Source organism: Periophthalmus magnuspinnatus, chromosome 21 (genome assembly GCF_009829125.3).
Source record: "Periophthalmus magnuspinnatus isolate fPerMag1 chromosome 21, fPerMag1.2.pri, whole genome shotgun sequence".
Classification (NCBI taxonomy): Eukaryota; Metazoa; Chordata; class Actinopteri; order Gobiiformes; family Gobiidae; genus Periophthalmus; species Periophthalmus magnuspinnatus.
The window spans coordinates 1,555,394-1,574,343 of NC_047146.1; the positions used below are offsets into that span (position 1 = coordinate 1,555,394).

Below are 18,950 nucleotides of genomic sequence, written 5' to 3' on the forward strand. Positions count from 1 at the left end.
CTCCTCCATCACTGTGTGGTTCACTGAGGCCAGGGACAGACACTGCAGCACATTGTGCCTCTGCTGAGAAGGTGATGCTGCTCCTTCCATCTCTACAGGACCTGTCTCCAGGACTCGGGGGGAGCAGGCCGTAGAGCAGCTGACACACCCTGGACATGGACTATTTGAGCCACTTCCCTCTGGCAGGAGGCTACGGTCCACTGGGACCAGAACCTCTCGTCATAAGAACAGTTTGTTCAGGATCAGTTGTATTTGTATTTATTCAGTGTTTTATGTTTTATGTTGCACTTTATCACCAAAATAAGTTCCTAGTTTGTGAACTGTGTTCACAGACAATGCAAATAAAAGGATTCTGATTCTTCTCTTTCATTCTGCTCAAATCCTCCATGTTTTTCAGTCATATTTCTTTCTCTTTTCCAGATAAACCAGATTTGATTTGACACAGACGGTCCGTGTGTCCCTGATTGGCTAATCCACCTGTCAATCAAACCCATCTGAACTGTGGGAGGTTCCTGATCAGACTCACATCTTCATGAAGTACTGGATTCCACACAAATGACATGAAAAATATCACTTTTATTCCAGATTTTGTCCTTTTACGAACTTTCATAACTCAACAGTCTCAAACATTTCTCTGCACTTCAAATACAGTTATTCAATAAAAAAAGACTTTAAACAGTCACATTATGAAAAAAAGTTTAAAATAGTCCACTTCAGTAATAAAAATATCAGTTCTTTCTGTCCTCGAGCGTTTAAAGTCAGTCTTGTACGATGTTTAACAGTTCACTCAGCTGCAGTTTTGTCGCTCGCTCCTCCTCTCGACTCGCCGTGATCCGACGCTCCAGCTCCTCCACCCTCCAGGACAGAGGCGGACGAGGAGTTTTAGGGAAATCTGACCCCGCCTCCGGCTCCAGAACCTGCGCAGAAGGTAAATTAAAGATCCACCGTGTAACTTTTATAGTCAGAGAGATGCTCGTCGGGGATGGAGATCTGATCCACAAAGATAAATTAAACACCGTTTGTCTTTAAAACGATGACAGCTGGTTGGGACGTTTTGGAGTGAAAGTTTTTTGAGAAGTGAAAATACAAAATACATCTGGATAATCACTTAATCAATATCAGCGGCAAAATAATAGAATATAATGCCACAGTATCGATATCGGGGGCTGCTGTATCGATGTATTTTCTTGTTTATTTTTCCAGATGATTCTGTCGCAGCTCTACATTTGTGAGGAAACAAACTCGTTTATGTCGGACATTTGACGTTTGATTCACCGTTTTGATTTTTAAAACATGTTTATTTGATATTATCTTTGCACAGACTGAGGTTTAACACAAACGTTTATGATCAGAGTGGTGTTTTAGTGGATCTGTTGTGATTCTTCAGAGCCGTTAAACTGCACGTCTCTGTGTAAATGTAAATATGGATGAAAAATATCGACCAGTGGAACAATCTGAACATGAGACAAAACGCACTTTATGTTCATCATCTTCAGAAACACAAGAGAAAAGCTCCATTAATGTGGATTTTTTGGTGAAAATGTGGCTCATCATTAAGGGTCAAAAAAAGCCACGGAATCGTATTGAATCAATTTGACACATATCGTATCGTATCGAATCGAAAAAGTACTGTATCGTATCTGCAAAAGCTCAGCGATATCCAGCCTTAATCAATATTATATAAAATCACCTTTTATTCATGTTACAACAATAATCCCTCATCACGGACTTACAAAAAATCACATTTCGATTCATTCCTTCACGTTTGATTAATGAGTTTTTGAGTTTTTGCGGGTCTGAGGACAGGGGGCGCTCTGGGACACGTCTCCATTTGCTTGTTTTCTGTTGATTCATTTTCGTGTTTCGTGTTTCTCTTTCACTGTTGATTGTATAATTTTCTGTCGGTTAAATTCATTCTCATGTTCGGCCCTTAGACGCGACGTTGTTGTGATTTTGGGTGTTACAAAAACACATCGAATTGATTGGATTAAATGAACTTCGGCCGATTTTAGCGTCAGGACGAACGATTTAGTTTAGTGAAAAAGATGCCAGAAGATCAGAGTTTGTGCGTTTGTGCGTTTGTGGACGGGGAGGACGTCTGCGCTTTTCAACTCGACCGATCACATTCAAATAATCGCCACGACGTTCAGTGTTTTCCGACGGGTTTCAGCGAACGCCACGCCAGACTCATAATGTGTAGAACTTCAGAGTGACGCACAAATATCAGGTCACTCTGGAAAAAAAAACATGCAGGATAAACGTGTGGATGAGAAAACGACATCATCACGTGAACAAAAGCTCAGATAAAGACGTTTTTGTTGTTAATTTTGGAGTTATACCTGAGCGTTTGCCGTGGCCTCCCTGGTCCTGCCTGTAGGGGGCGGCACCAGCGTGGGCAGGGTCAGCAGAGTGGACGAGGGCATAAACAGAGGCGTGCACAGCTGCTCCAGAGCACCCCCTTCAGACCAGCGCTGGAACTGCTCCATCATCCTGGACAAACCCACATCGTTTTCCTCAAATTGGTGACACTTTATAGAATAATAATAAAATACATCAGCGTGAATAAAAGTTGAAGCGTTGTCACATTTTCCTGGTCCCGTCAGTTCAATTTGACATTTACACGTCGAGTTCACAATAATTTCACAATTTTAGATGTTGTGAAGAAATCTCCAAACTTCTGATCCACAAATGATGAACCTGCTCAGGATTTGTCTGGGATCAGCTTCACAAACGTGTCATCCTGGTTTAGACCTGGTTTAGACCTGGTTTAGACCTGGTTTAGACCTGGTTTAGACCTGGTTTAGACCTGGTTTAGACCTGGTTTAGACCTGGTTCGGCCCTGGTTCAGTCCTGGTTCAGTCCTGGTTTAGACCTGGTTTAGACCTGGTTTAGTCCTGGTTTAGTCCTGGTTTAGTCCTGGTTCAGTCCTGGTTTAGACCTGGTTTAGACCTGGTTTAGACCTGGTTTAGACCTGGTTTAGTCCTGGTTTAGTCCTGGTTCAGTCCTGGTTTAGACCTGGTTTAGACCTGGTTTAGACCTGGTTTAGACCTGGTTTAGTCCTGGTTTAGTCCTGGTTCGGCCCTGGTTCGGCCCTGGTTCGGTCCTGGTTTAGACCTGGTTTAGACCTGGTTTTGTCCTGGTTCAGTCCTGGTTTAGTCCTGGTTCAGTCCTGGTTCAGTCCTGGTTTAGTCCTGGTTTAGTCCTGGTTTAGTCCTGGTTTAGTCCTGGTTTAGTCCTGGTTCAGTCCTGGTTTAGACCTGGTTTAGTCCTGGTTCAGTCCTGGTTTAGTCCTGGTTTAGTCCTGGTTTAGTCCTGGTTCAGTCCTGGTTTAGACCTGGTTCAGTCCTGGTTTAGACCTGGTTTAGACCTGGTTCAGACCTGGTTTAGAGCTGGTTTAGTCCTGGTTCAGTCCTGGTTTAGACCTGGTTTAGACCTGGTTTAGACCTGGTTTAGACCTGGTTTAGTCCTGGTTTAGTCCTGGTTTAGTCCTGGTTCAGTCCTGGTTTAGACCTGGTTTAGACCTGGTTTAGACCTGGTTTAGACCTGGTTTAGTCCTGGTTTAGTCCTGGTTCGGCCCTGGTTCGGCCCTGGTTCGGTCCTGGTTTAGACCTGGTTTAGACCTGGTTTTGTCCTGGTTCAGTCCTGGTTTAGTCCTGGTTCAGTCCTGGTTCAGTCCTGGTTTAGTCCTGGTTTAGTCCTGGTTTAGTCCTGGTTTAGTCCTGGTTTAGTCCTGGTTTAGTCCTGGTTTAGTCCTGGTTCAGTCCTGGTTTAGTCCTGGTTCAGTCCTGGTTTAGACCTGGTTTAGTCCTGGTTCAGTCCTGGTTTAGTCCTGGTTTAGTCCTGGTTTAGTCCTGGTTCAGTCCTGGTTTAGACCTGGTTCAGTCCTGGTTTAGACCTGGTTTAGACCTGGTTCAGTCCTGGTTTAGACCTGGTTTAGAGCTGGTTCAGTCCTGGTTCAGTCCTGGTTTAGACCTTGTTCAGACCTGGTTCAGTCCTGCTTTAGTCCTGGTTTAAACCTGGTTTAGTCCTGGTTCAGTCCTGGTTTAGACCTGGTTTAGACCTGGTTTAGTCCTGGTTCAGTCCTGGTTTAGACCTGGTTTAGACCTGGTTTAGTCCTGGTTCAGTCCTGGTTTAGACCTGGTTTAGACCTGGTTTAGTCCTGGTTCAGTCCTGGTTTAGTCCTGGTTTAGTCCTGGTTTAGTCCTGGTTCAGTCCTGGTTTAGACCTGGTTCAGTCCTGGTTCAGTCCTGGTTTAGACCTGGTTTAGACCTGGTTCAGTCCTGGTTTAGAGCTGGTTCAGTCCTGGTTCAGTCCTGGTTTAGACCTTGTTCAGACCTGGTTCAGTCCTGCTTTAGTCCTGGTTTAGACCTGGTTTAGTCCTGGTTCAGTCCTGGTTTAGACCTGGTTTAGACCTGGTTTAGTCCTGGTTCAGTCCTGGTTTAGACCTGGTTTAGACCTGGTTTAGTCCTGGTTCAGTCCTGGTTTAGTCCTGGTTCAGTCCTGGTTTAGTCCTGGTTCAGTCCTGGTTTAGTCCTGGTTTAGTCCTGGTTTAGTCCTGGTTCAGTCCTGGTTCAGTCCTGGTTTAGACCTTGTTCAGACCTGGTTCAGTCCTGCTTTAGTCCTGGTTTAGTCCTGGTTCAGTCCTGGTTTAGACCTGGTTTAGTCCTGGTTCAGTCCTGGTTCAGTCTGGTCTTTGTGGTTACATATCGGCTTCACTTTCTGAAGTCGTGGTTAAAAAATCATGTGACGTTTGTTCAGTTAAATCGACAGAAAAGACGCTGAACTTTGTGCCACTTTTTTAAATGTCACGTGGATCGGCCCATGTCGTGTCCTCCGTCGACCGCAAAGGCCGTGCTGAAATGGGACAGACCACAGAGCGTCCGTGCGCCGTCTGCGCTTACGTCACGATGCTTAAGTTACATCACCTAGCAACTGTAACGACTGCTTCTTTTTAACAGTTTCGTGTTGCACTGTTGTACGTGAGGTAAACCGGCGCTTACATTTAAAAGTGTTTTCCGTAGCGGCCGCGGACTCCATTTTGTCCCGTAGAGGAAGTGACGCGCGGTGCATGATGGGATACAGGAGTGCACGTTCACGGTTGACCTCCGTGGAAACGCAGGGCGCATTCGTCGGGCGCGTGAAACGGGACAGGAAGTGACGTTAAGCGCCCTTCAAACGCGGCCGACGAAGTGCGAAACCGCCGGACTGAGACGCGGCGCAGACAGATGCCACTTTTGCGGTCTCACCTCTTGCTCTCCTGCTTCTCCTCCTCGAGCTGCTGCAGGACTCTGTGTGCCAGCGCCTCCTCTGGTGTGGGGGTGTAACTGAAGTCCAGGCCGGACTCGGGGAGCTGCTCCGGCTCCTTCGGGCTGAAAAACAGTCTCTTCTGCAGGGAAAGAGAGAGAGGAGGGACCCTGGCAGCCGCGCTCGTCCTGAAACACAGAAGAGGAGTATTTAAAGGTTTGAGTTCACCACCAGAGGGCGCCGATTAAAACACTGAAGGATTCTCTTTGTATGACTGGCCCTCCGCTGTTTATATTAACACTCAATGTGAACCAGAGTTACATCGTCGACTCTGGGTGTGCGTCGTACCGTTGTTGTTGTCGTTGTTGTTGCTTTTCTCTGTGTGTTTCTTTCACGGCCTCGTTCCACTCGTCTGGAGGAGTGAAGCAGCTCAGAGCCTCAGAGGGAAAATACACCAGGATCTCTCCATCTTCTGTCACAGCGTCTGGAAAGAAAACAGAGAAGAAGAAACCCTCTGGTTTAAACGTGTTCAAACTGGTCTTTATTAGATTCTCTCTCCCCCTTCCTCCCCCTCTCTCACCTTCTTCCTTTCATTCTTTCCCTTCTCCCCTCTCTGCTCTCTCCTCCCTCTCCCCTCTCTCTCCTCCCTCCTCTCCCCCTTCTCTCCTCCCTCTCTCTCCCTTCTCCCCTCCCTCCTCTCTCCTCCCTCTCTCCTCCCCCTCTCCTCTCTCTCCCTCCCTTCTCCCCTCCCTCTCTCCTCCCCCTCTCCTCTCTCTCTCTCCTCCCCCCCTCTCCTCTCTCCTCCCTCTCTCCTCCCTCCTCTCACCTTCACAGACTGGGGGTCCGGGCAGTGTCCAGTCCTTGAGTTTGTGGTCAATGCAGACGACTAGAACATCGTCCCAGGGGACCCACTCTGGACAGTCCTCCTGCTGCTCCTCCTCTTCCTCCTCTGTGTGGGCCCACGAGCTCCACGAGACCTGAGGGAATCACAAAACAATCGAGTCTGAAACTTAAACCTGCTTCTTCTACTGTAATGACCCAAAGGAGCGTGTAAAGACGTGGACCGAGTGAGTGTGATTATTATTATTATTATTAATGTTCATATTTTGATTTATGGACATTATAGCAAAATAAAACCCCCAGGATCATGTGGAGGGTTAATACGAACATTTAAGACCAGAATGAGTCTGACAGCAGCAGAGACAGAGAGAGGACACAGAGTTTCAATACCGGAGCTGGATGTGCATCCATGATCACTTCCTGTTTGTAACGCGGCGGCGGCTAACAGGTTAGCTATGTCCATTTATACAGTCTGTGGTATAAAGTGAAACGTCTCCAGTTTTGTGATTCATTCTTTGGTCATTTACATGCAAAAAACGTGTTCATTTGTTGTTCATTTTAGAAACAATCACAAGTCTGGACCTTGGCTCCGGGGGTCCTCCTGGTCCGGGCTCTGGTCCGGACTCGCTGCAGCAGGTTATCGAGGCGTGACGTGAGGAGAGGCCGAGAGCGACGCGACACCGGGATCTGCGCCGCGTAGGAGAAGATGGAGGAGCACAATTCGGACCAAGAGTCTGAAAATAAAACCAAGAATGAAATCAGTTTTGTTGGAATAAAACAACTCAGATTTATACTCCATATTCAAATTTTGGTGATCTACAAATTCTATTCTGTTCAATTAGGGATATCCTGATCCGACACTCGTATCGTTGCCGATCCAGTCGCTAAAACAGTATAAATGAGAGAAACAGCGTTTGTTTTACCTTTGCAATGTCGTAACAAAGCCTTAAAAGTGAAAACCAAACTTTGGACAAATCAGAGGAGTAGAACAGTCGAATGTGCTTCTTTACATCTGTGAAGTCGCCGTGTGCTTCAGGCTTTTTACAGACCTCAGACGTGAATAATACGGCGAAAACACACTGCCTTTAGAAACAGAGGCTCAAACATCACCTCATGTCTGTGTCTGGAGGAGAGTAAGACTTTATTTTACAGTATTATAATTTATTAGGCTCTTTTTAAGTCGGCCTTTCGGACTTAAACTGTGCAAATAAAATAATTCAAAATGAGCAGATTGGATCGGCATCGACATCACAATTTTTTTGAGTTTTTTTTTTTTTTTTTTTTTTTTAAATCAAAATCGTGCAGCCCACCTTGGTCACATTTTTATACAACGCTTTTCCGCCCACACATTTTAAACTGAGTGAACATTTGTGCAGCGCTGACCGACCTGTAGGAGACTCACTGTCCCACTCTGGCAGCTGCAGACTCAAGATGGCGTCTCTGATCCACTTCAGGTGCTCGGAGCCGTTCCACCCGACGTGAGGCACAAACTCCCTCGTCCCCGGCGCGGAAAACTCCACCGGCGGCCACGACAGTCCGCACAGCTCTGGAGAGGACACCCCCTGAGCGATGTGCTCCAGGACGGCGTTGTACAGGCGGATCACGGGCAGGGGGCGCGGCGGGGGCAGGCCGGCCGAGGCGCGCTCCCGTCTGTGGGAATAGACCCTGGAGCTGAAATCCCGACTCAATCCGGTTTCCACGAGTCCGACCAGAGTTTGGCAGGAGAGCGGGAACTCGGGAGGAGCGCGGGAAAGAAGCCAACGCAAGGAATCGGTCAACTGCAAGAAAAGAAAGAGACACTTTAGAATAAAACACTTCTTTAGACAAAGAGCGTGGCAGAGTGGTTAGCCTCTCCTCCTTTTTTTTAAACATGCAAAGACAAAGATACAGACAAGAGAATGACAAACATGGAACAAAGCATGAGGCAAGAAACAGGAAGAAAACAATGAGCTTGGGGCGGGGCTGAGGGGGCGGGGCTGAGGGGGCGGGGCTGGGGACTTACAATGATCTGACGTTTTATAATTGAGCAGGTAAAATGAGTGAACGAGTGAGTTTAGTTATTAGTTATAAAGTTAAAAGTTTTAACATTCTGTTTCAGGGTTGAGTCTCCGTTCTGTTTTATTTATTTATTGTTATTTTTATTTATATATATATTTTTTTTCCTCTTCTTTTCCTCCCCCCCTTTTCCCTTCTTTTCTTTCCTTTTTTCTCCCACTCCTTCCTCCTTTTCCCCTCCCCTTTCCTTCCTCCTCTTCCCTCTCCTTTCCTTTCTTCTTCTCCCTTCCCTCCCCTCTTTTCCCCTTCCCTTTCCCCTTTCCCCTCTCTCCCTCTCCCTCCTCTCCCTCCTCTCTCCCCCTCCTCCATTCCTCCATCCTTTTTTCCCTTCTTCTTTGCATGAATAATTGTGTAACCTAACCCTCTCTCCTCCTCTTAGTCAGGGACCATGTTCAAATTCATTAATCTCACAAATGAAAAGATGATTTGCACCTAGACCTGTCGCGATCATTAATAAATCGACTTATCGTTCAATAAATGAAAGAATCACACTTGTTCTGTTGTGCTCAGTGGTTTACACAGTTTTGACCTCATTTAATCCACCTCTCCATTAGTGGCACGAAGCATCAAAACGGGACCGGATTCCTCGCCGCGCTCGCTGCAGTTGCGTCTGTATCTTTTGCTTTAGTTCAGTAACGCCCCGTATCTTTGTTCGGTTTACGCGATACTTTTAAAAACAGTCCTACAGAAACAAATCCAGAGGTGTGAAATCTGCCGAACGTGAAGCAAACAGAACTGGTCCACGCCAAACTCACAAACACGAAGACGCCGATGTGATTAAACACTTTTGTGAGTAAAACAGAACAAATCTAACTGACAGATCTCATGACTTGCCTTTTTTTAATCACATTTTTTGATTGTAAAGCGACAATGTGGGTCTCAAAATGCGTTGTGCGTATGATTTATTTGTAAAAGTGCGGAGATTTGTGGTATTTTCAGCTTTTTTATGGCTTCATTCTGCTATTACTTTGTTGCAGCTCAGGCCACTTAATGATACCGTTTATTTAAAATGACTTTACTGGGCTTATCCTGGATTATTCCTACTGCGTCAGTGGCATAAAGGAGTTTAAATATTATCGTTTATCGCAGTATTTCTCTGTAGCGAGGTAACACGCTTCAAAATGTGCTATCGAGACAGGTCTATTTGTACCAGATTTAACTGCAGCTACTTTCCATCTGCAGGTGAACACACATTAAAAACACACATCTCGTTACAGTTATATAAGACTAACAGTTCATCATTAACATTAGCAGTAAAACACATGTGTCAAACTCAAGGCCCGGGGGCCAAATGCGGCCCGCCATGTCATTTTATGTGGCCCGCGGCAAGGTAAATTTAAATGTATGACTGTCTTAAAATGTCAGTTTATCAGGAGTTACGCAGTTACACAGACATTTTTTTTATATCTTTGCAAATTTGAGACGAAACATTTTGCTGATGCGGCCCTCGGTGAAATTGAGTTTGACGCCCCCGCAATAAAATGTCCCCGTGTCCCACATATGACGTTTCCTTCAGTCCAAACGGATATTAAACATCGCAATGTGAAAGGTTTTTTTTTACCGTGAACAACAACAAACTGATGTGGACGCGCTTGACGATCCAGAATGTGCTTTTTTTTTTTTTTCAAATTTATAGTGAAATTATTAAGATCTACAGCCGAGGTCAGACTGTCTGGAGCTGACGCCACTGTCTGATCGTTGGAAAAGAAAAGGATCTTGTGGGTTGTGGTTAAATTCCTGCACGTTCTCGTCACTGGACCACTCGATTATAGGGATGGGACGATAAACATCAACATAACATCGTTTATCGTGACAAAAAGGGTCGACAGTGATCATTTCTGGGAGTTTTTATGTAATTTTGATAATCGCCAACAGAGATAAATCGCAATTGTTTCAGCAGAATGTGCAGGAAAAAAACAGTACTTCTCCTCATAGACGGCGTAAAAAAAAGCGGATTCAGGCAGTGTCACCCGTAGCGTTCACATTACAGGTGCGATTTGGAGCAAACAAACTCAAAATAACAAAAATAAATAAATAAATAAATAAATGATAATAAAAAAGCTCAAAATAAGAAAAACAAAACAACTCAAAATAACTAAAAAAAGGAATATGAAAATAACAAAAAAAACTCAATAAGAAAAAAATAATAAACTCAAAATAACAAAAAATAAAATAAACAAACTCAAAACAACAACAACAATAATAATAAAAAAGCTCAAATAAGAAAAACAAAACAACTCAAAATAATTTAAAAAAAGGAAAATGAAATAACAAAAAAAAACCTCAATAAGAAAAAAATAAATAATAAACTCAAAATAACAAAAAAAATAAAAAAAATAAACTCAAAACAACAAAAAAATAATAATAAAAAGCTCAAAATAAGAAAACAAAACAACTCAAAATAACTAAAAAAAGGAATATGAAAATAACAAAAAAAAAACTCAATAAGAAAAAATAAATAATAAACTCAAAATAACAAAAAACAAAAATAAATAAAAATAAACTCAAAATAACAAGAAAAAATTAATACAAAATAAAATAAACTCAAAATCAATAAAAAAAAAAAAGAAACCCCAGGATCATGTAGAGGGTTAATCTGAACATTTAAGACCAAAATGAGTCTGAAGCAGCAGAGACAGAGAGAGGGACAGATTATCAATAGAAAGTGACTTGTAGCCAGAGTCAGAACGGGTGGAGCCGGATGTTTTTAATTTTGATAATGGTGACGCCTCATTTCAGTCTCGTCCCATACTCACACTCTTTTATTAGTATCTGAAATACCTTTTTGGTCGCCTGTAGGTCACTGGTGGTTTCTGGGAGGAAGAAAAAGCTGTACTCTGAGATGAGTCCGTCTTCAACCAGTTTGGACAACATCAGCGCTGAAAACACACAAATAATAATAAAAAGAAGAGGAGGAGCGAGTATGAACACACACAAGGAGATCCAGAAGAGGAGGAGCAGGTATAAACACACACAAGGAGATCCAAAGCTCCATTAGGTTTGAGTCTTTCACCACTGCACCTTTACAGTTAAATTTATCCATTAGTATAAAGTTTTCCCGTGTGGTCCTCTACCTTCGTCCAGTCTCGCCGTGTGCCCTTCGTCCCTCTCCTGCCCGGGCACCAGGATCCCGAGGGGCAGAGGGCAGTGCCACGTGCAGACCTGCTGGAGCTGTTTTGAGCTGGAGCAGGGCGGACAGGAGGGGGCACGTCCGGGTCGCTCTGACGGGGGTTGGAGAGGAGGGGCACGTCCGGGTCGCTCTGACGGGGTCGGACACGAGGGGCGCGTCCGGGTCGCTCTGACGGGGGTCGGACAGGAGGGGCACGTCCGGGTCGCTCTGACGGGGGTCGAGGAGGGACGAGGCCGGGAGCAGCATCAGGAGCGCCCCGGTGCCCTGGAGCTCAGAGCACTCCTCCGCTTTACACAGACTGTCCCTCAGATAAAGGCCCGTGGGAAAACCTGAGAGGAAACGTTTAGGGTCACTCCGACTGTACCACAATACTATTTAAAGGTTTACAATGCAACTTTACTGCATTTCTCACCGTCTCCACGGAGATTACAATGCTTCGCCTGGAATATTCCACAGTATGGCCTTTACTTGGCTATCATCCACTTAGTCAAGTACAGGTGTTTTTATAGCAGAGAAAACAATAAAAACGTAAAAGCATTCTTATTGTGAGCGGGTTTCATCTCCCCACAGATCTGACCTGTAACTGTAAGATTAATGCCATAGTGTGGAACATTCATGCCAAGAAGAAGAAACAAATGAAAAGTTACATAGCGCAACTTTGACTAAAATGTTATTTTAGGTAGATCTTAATATACTTAAAGAGGAGGTATTTACTTCTGCGGGGTATTAAAGAGGAGGTATTTACTTCTGTGGGGTATTAAAGAGGAGGTATTTACTTCTGTGGGGTATTAAAGAGGAGGTATTTACTTCTGTGGGGCATTAAAGAGGAGGTATTTACTTCTGCGGGGCATTAAAGAGGAGGTATTTACTTCTGCGGGGCATTAAAGAGGAGGTATTTACTTCTACGGGGTATTAAAGAGGAGGTATTTACTTCTACGGGGTATTAAAGAGGAGGTATTTACTTCTGTGGGGTATTAAAGAGGAGGTATTTACTTCTGTGGGGCATTAAAGAGGAGGTATTTACTTCTGTGGGGTATTAAAGAGGAGGTATTTACTTCTGTGGGGTATTAAAGAGGAGGTATTTACTTCTGTGGGGTATTAAAGAGGAGGCATTTACTTCTGTGGGGTATTAAAGAGGAGGTATTTACTTCTATGGGGTATTAAAGAGGAGGTATTTACTTCTGTGGGGTATTAAAGAGAAGGTATTTACTTCTGTGGGGTATTAAAGAGGAGATATTTACTTCTGTGGGGTATTAAAGAGGAGGTATTTACTTCTGTGGGGTATTAAAGAGGAGGTATTTACTTCTGTGGGGTATTAAAGAGGAGGTATTTACTTCTGTGGGGTATTAAAGAGGAGGTATTTACTTCTATGGGGTATTAAAGAGGAGGTATTTACTTCTGTGGGGTATTAAAGAGGAGGTATTTACTTCTGTGGGGTATTAAAGAGGAGGTATTTACTTCTGTGGGGTATTAAAGAGGAGGTATTTACTTCTGTGGGGTATTAAAGAGGAAGTATTTACTTCTGTGGGGTATTAAAGAGGAGGTATTTACTTCTGTGGGGTATTAAAGAGGAGGTATTTACTTCTGTGGGGTATTAAAGAGGAGGTATTTACTTCTGTGGGGTATTAAAGAGGAGGTATTTACTTCTGTGGAGTATTAAAGAGGAGGTATTTACTTCTATGGGGTATTAAAGAGGAGGTATTTACTTCTGTGGGGTATTAAAGAGGAGGTATTTACTTCTATGGGGTATTAAAGAGGAGGTATTTACTTCTGTGGGGTATTAAAGAGGAGGTATTTACTTCTGTGGGGTATTAAAGAGGAGGTATTTACTTCTGTGGGGTATTAAAGAGGAGGTATTTACTTCTGTGGAGTATTAAAGAGGAGGTATTTACTTCTATGGGGTATTAAAGAGGAGGTATTTACTTCTGTGGGGTATTAAAGAGGAGGTATTTACTTCTATGGGGTATTAAAGAGGAGGTATTTACTTCTGTGGGGTATTAAAGAGGAGGTATTTACTTCTGTGGGGTATTAAAGAGGAGGTATTTACTTCTATGGGGTATTAAAGAGGAGGTATTTACTTCTGTGGGGTATTAAAGAGGAGGTATTTACTTCTGTGGGGTATTAAAGAGGAGGTATTTACTTCTGCGGGGTATTAAAGAGGAGGTATTTACTTCTGTGGGGTATTAAAGAGGAGGTATTTACTTCTATGGGGTATTAAAGAGGAGGTATTTACTTCTGTGGGGTATTAAAGAGGAGGTATTTACTTCTGTGGGGTATTAAAGAGGAGGTATTTACTTCTGCGGGGTATTAAAGAGGAGGTATTTACTTCTGTGGGGTATTAAAGAGGAGGTATTTACTTCTATGGGGTATTAAAGAGGAGGTATTTACTTCTGTGGGGTATTAAAGAGGAGGTATTTACTTCTGCGGGGTATTAAAGAGGAGGTATTTACTTCTGTGGGGTATTAAAGAGGAGGTATTTACTTCTGCGGGGTATTAAAGAGGAGGTATTTACTTCTGTAGGGTATTAAAGAGGAGGTATTTACTTCTATGGGGTATTAAAGAGGAGGTATTTACTTCTTCACATGTTTTGCAAGTTTCATTTTAGTTTTTGACCCTCTGAGCCCCTGCTTCCTTTGCTCTCTGTGCTAAGCCCCTCCCCCTTCAGAGCACTATCACAACACAATCAGCTGCGTCGCACTAATGAAACTACTGCACATCACACCAGGTTTGTGAAGTCGTAGTGTGCAGTTTTGTGTCATGTTTTTGTATATTTATGGAGGATTGTCGTGCAGAACGTGGGTGACGTAGACTTGTGGGCGGAGCCTCGTACAGGACCTTACAGCTAAACGTAAAGAGGGTTCGATTAAGACAGGAGCCCACCTTGACCCCGATGTGCAGAGTTTGAGTGTTCGCTCCCTTCTCCCGAACCGAGCTGGAGACACTGAGGCTGTGAAGGGTCCCGTCACGACAACAGTCCTCTGACTCCGCCCCCAACTTCACCTCCAGCCAATCACAAAGGATCCTGGACAAAACGTACACAAATTTAAAAAATATACAGGCAAACGTCCACACAAGAGACAGTATCGTTTTTGTCTCGACAGTACACGGCGGACTCATTTTGACCTCCAGAGCTGCTGATGCGATACGTCTGTACTGGGGCGGGACGCATTTAACTCAAATACACGGAGAAAAAAAAAAATACGGCTCTCAGACGTCCAGCAGATTTGGCCCATATCACCTTAAGTACCGTATTTTCCGGACGATTGTCGCTGATAAAAAGCAGTTGCGGATTTTCCGTTTTCCGCCGTAACTCCGCAACTATCGTGTAAATTCAAACGGCGTCTCAAAGCAGAGGCACGGGGATCTGTCATTACGGTCATCTGCTTATGTTGTCCCTCGAAGACGACCAATCAGAGCGCAGGGGCCGCCGGGATTCTCCCAGTCAGGAAAAATACAGATGGATATGTAAAATAGAGGTAGATGTGTGAAAAAAGGCAGTACATTCTGATACTTCCCTTTAACACAATTTTTATGGCTAAAAAAGAATAAAAGTCTGGGCGAGATATACCGGTCTATAATGTGTTCAGTCCTTAAACGGTTAAAATCTATAAAGTCACATGTTGGTTCTTGTCACAGTGACAGTTGTGCGAGGGGCTCTAGACTTTTTGTACCAGTATCTGCTCCTCCTGAACCACTGAACATTTAAAATATCAACATTACGCTGATTTAAAAGACAAAGAGAAACACTGAACAAAATGCCCCTAAAAGAAAATGTTAATCTGCTTCATCTTCCTCTGGAGTGGGTGGATTTGTTCAGAAGCGACACCGAGGATGAAGAATTCAGTGGATTTATTGATTTGGAGTGAGATCCAGCGTAAACTTGTTGTTTTTTCTGCTTTATTTATCTGATTAACTGTTAATATCTTACGTTAACAAACCAGACACGTGTTCAGTTCTGTCTGTGCTTCATGGAGCTGAATAAATATAAATGTGTTACGTTAGCGTGATGTACTGATATTCAGCCTGTTGGTCCACATTTTATTATTATTATTAGAACTTCACTTTAAAGATAAAATGTCTGTTCTTTATTTCCGAGTTTGTAAAAGAAATTTCCCCCAAAAAATAGGTCTTATTGTCAGTGGGACTTTTTTTTTCTTGATTATTACCGTAAATTTTGGACTATAAGCCGCGACTTTCCCCCCCCAACGCTTTGAACCCTGTGGCCGATACAACAGCGCGGCTTATTTATAGAGTTTTTCCGGATAACGTCCACCGGGGGGCGCTCTCCAGCTGTAAACGTAAAAGTGAGGACAGACGTGGGGAAAGATTCTGCTCTGAAGAATTCACTAGTTTTGATTTTGAACGGTCATTTTGCGAAAAAACACACGAAGAAATGGAAATGACGCAGTTTTTAAGATAAAGAAGGAAATAGATCCACTGCACGTGAGCTCGACATCAATGAATCCAACTTTGTCGATGTAAAAAGACGACAAAAGGAAATAAAAGCAGATGCCCGTGTTGGTGCAGCTTTATTTTCTAAACCTGCAGGTGTGTTCATCCCGTGTTGATGTCGTGTCGGTGCCAATTTTCAGGCACAGTTTTTAAAAAAAGCGTGTCCGTGCACCGTCTTTGTGTGTAAATATCTCACGTTACAATATGAAAACCTGCGGCTTGTATTCAGGTGCGGCTTATTTATGAACAAGACTGATTTTCTTTTCAAATTCAGCTGGTGCGGCTCATATTCAGGTGCGCTCTATCGTCCTGAATTTACGGTACGTGAAATGTGGCCGGTGCGACTTATACTCCAGAGCGACTTATAGAGGTAGAGGTAATCCCGGGTAATCAGAGGGTCCTACTGAGGATCTGCGCATGTACACACACATTTGAATTACTCTCTATGCTGACCAGTCCAGTCCATTTTGATATGAGCCTCGTTGAAAAAAAAAAAAAAAGTTTGGGCAGACCTGTTCTAGATAATTCCGCTCGTCTCACCTGTCGGCCACGCTGGCTCCGGTCTCGTGTTCGCTCGGTAGCAGGAGCAGAGTTTTCCAGAAGACTTTTGGAGGCGGGTTCTGGAGATGTTGCATCACTAAAGCGGGAAGATCCAACGGAGCCCAGGACGCCTCGCTGAAAACAGGTGAACAGCATCAGCACATCGGAACAACATCTCGAGTTTTTTCTGCTTTTGTTTTTTAAATTTTGTTCAAGTTTATCATTTTACTTGCTGGTTGGAAAAGGGCAGAAGCGGTGACGTACACAGAGGTCATTTTGTAAAAGTTACCTAGCAACTATAACGTAAACAAGAGCGAAAACTTGTCTAAATTACACAATAGTTATGGTTAGACAAATAAAAATAAACAAGAGCACGTTTACTTAGGGCGTCGCGGTAACGCCACTGTCTCAATATCGCTGTATGATGAGGCTCAAGTCACCGCGGTAACGGCATTTTGTATTTTAATGAGGCTCCACGCACATGCCCAGTGTAATTTTACTATTCAACTATGAACCAATTCACGTTTACATGTCTCTAAGCTGCGGAGATGCTGGGAATACGTATCGAAGAGCAGTGGTGAGAGGAAACGGTGCCTCCGCCTCTTTAAGAAAACAAAAAACAAAAAAACGTGTTGGTGCTAAAGCTAAACGCGGAGCAGATGTAGACTTGCAAATCCACTCGAGTATCGTAGCAACCACAGAGCCAATCAGGAGCGAGGCTGTTGAAGGTATCTTAGCAACACTGTCAATCAAACCCGATGCTAACGCTAACAGGAGCGACGTCGGGGAAAGAAAAACAACTGATTTGTCTGTTATTAATGTTCATGTCTTGATTTATGGACATTATAGCAAAATAAAAGCCCCAGGATCATGTAGAGGGTTAATACGAACATTTAAGACCAAAATGACGAGTCTGACAGAAGCAGGTACAGAGAGAGGACACAGGTTTTGTTGTAGCTAGCAGGTTAGCTGTGTCCATTTATATAAACAGCCTATGCTCATCGGGCAGTGCTAAAACCACAGACTGTACATAACAATAAAATGTCCTCAGAACTCGCCTCTAAAAACCACATTTGGTGAACGGAAATGCGGGAAAAAAATGTCTTCCTTGTCTGTAAACTGTCTCTGGACTTCGGAGTTTCCAGTGTTGATGGCGTAGCGAGGGGCTCCGCTTTAAAACTGAGCGCTACTTCCTGTATTTTTGTACTTTTCTACTCAACTTTTTTCCACAAACTGCCTGTTAACCGATACAAAACTATGATAAATACTTTGTCCCACCAATGCAAGTCTGAATTAGAAAAAGCGTGAAACCTTTTATACGCAATTTGTCCTTTTCTTTGATGATTTGATTTTTTTTAGTGACGTCATAAATATATTTCTCTTACTCAAGCAGGAGTTGGTAGAAGTACTGGACTCTCATCTGGTGAATCACCTCGTCTCTGATTCTCAACAACCTGAAAATGAAAAACAGAGCAGATTAAAATAAAATAAACTTGTAGTGCAATCTTTCAGTAATATAAAAGGTGAGATTTCTGCATATTTTTATACTGTTTAACTTCCGGAGACCCGAGCTCTTTCATGGCTTTATTAATGGAGTAAAAAACAAAACAAAACACGGAGTAAAAACAAAATGAGAAACAAAAATTATGCCTCTTGGAACAATGTGTCTCGTTGAAGAGCTGCAGACAGGAGCAGGAGACATGGGCCTTTACAAAAATAATAAAAAAAACAAAACATTCTGAACATTCTAAACTCTTAAACATTTTCTAAATTGAACATTTTTGCAGTGTTGCTGTTCTTCTTCTTCTAAAAATTTGCATTGTGACCTCGACAACCCAAAACGTGTTCCAGGAGATTAGATTTGATAGATTTTTACTTTTTTTTTAAGGTCCTATACTTGGCGAAATTGACCCTTCAAGTCACGATACTGCTGTTACCTCAAAAACACACAACGGCTGTGTCTGAATGTCTCCCCCAGCCCTAACCCTCATTCACTCCACAGCCCTGCACTGTTTATCAGGCTCTATAAAGACTCGTTCACTAGAGACTCAGACTCACGGCTTCACTACGCTCTGGGTCTGGGTAAATAAAAAACAGTGTAAAGGCTAAACGTTGATAAAACTTGATTTGTGTCATAAATAATGATCAGATCGGACTGGGACAAGTTATAATAAATAAATAATAATAGACAAGTTTCTATCACGCTGGATCTCTCGTAAAAAGGCCGGATTATTCTTTTTTTTTAAACCTGAGACGTGGAAACTACCGGTATCGCTCTTTTAAACAAATCAAGCTAACGTAAACGGGCAACGCTAGCGACTTTACGCAGCAGCGGTTTATTTAAGAGTGTTTTATTCATAATCAGGATCAACAGTGAGATAAACCAGCTCTTCTTTATTTTTTTTTACAATTATTCTATATGTTTTGTAGCTGTAAATCCCTAAATAGCGCCCCCTGGTAGGAGATAGTGTGGACATTCAGACACAGCCCGGGAGTCGCTAGCTAGCTTGTGACTGTAATGTTATGAGTGAGACTTGTTTAGCGGCACAGACCAGCTCTTTCTGGTCAGATTGTGTTAAATCAAAGCCAAGATTAAAGCCCAACAGACGTTCAGGACAGAGCAGTGCCTACAGTTAGCGTCACACCTCCAGGGAAAGTGGACGACGTCGGTAAATCAGCTGAGCGTTTA

General features: G+C 43.3%; 1 protein-coding gene across 1 annotated transcript in view; it reads right to left on the reverse strand.

Annotated features, from left to right (window-relative positions):
• Nucleotides 1-612: 612 nt before the first annotated feature.
• Nucleotides 613-18,950, reverse strand: part of LOC117389419 (germinal-center associated nuclear protein-like) — a 39,696-nt gene continuing 21,358 nt past the window's right edge. The window contains 13 exon segments of the mRNA XM_055230700.1: nucleotides 613-917; nucleotides 2,340-2,490; nucleotides 5,247-5,432; nucleotides 5,593-5,728; nucleotides 6,071-6,221; nucleotides 6,667-6,818; nucleotides 7,472-7,862; nucleotides 10,921-11,018; nucleotides 11,214-11,320; nucleotides 11,454-11,573; nucleotides 14,118-14,291; nucleotides 16,262-16,396; nucleotides 17,647-17,715. Coding sequence (XP_055086675.1) covers nucleotides 759-917; nucleotides 2,340-2,490; nucleotides 5,247-5,432; nucleotides 5,593-5,728; nucleotides 6,071-6,221; nucleotides 6,667-6,818; nucleotides 7,472-7,862; nucleotides 10,921-11,018; nucleotides 11,214-11,320; nucleotides 11,454-11,573; nucleotides 14,118-14,291; nucleotides 16,262-16,396; nucleotides 17,647-17,715 — 2,029 coding nt within the window. The 3' untranslated portion in view covers nucleotides 613-758.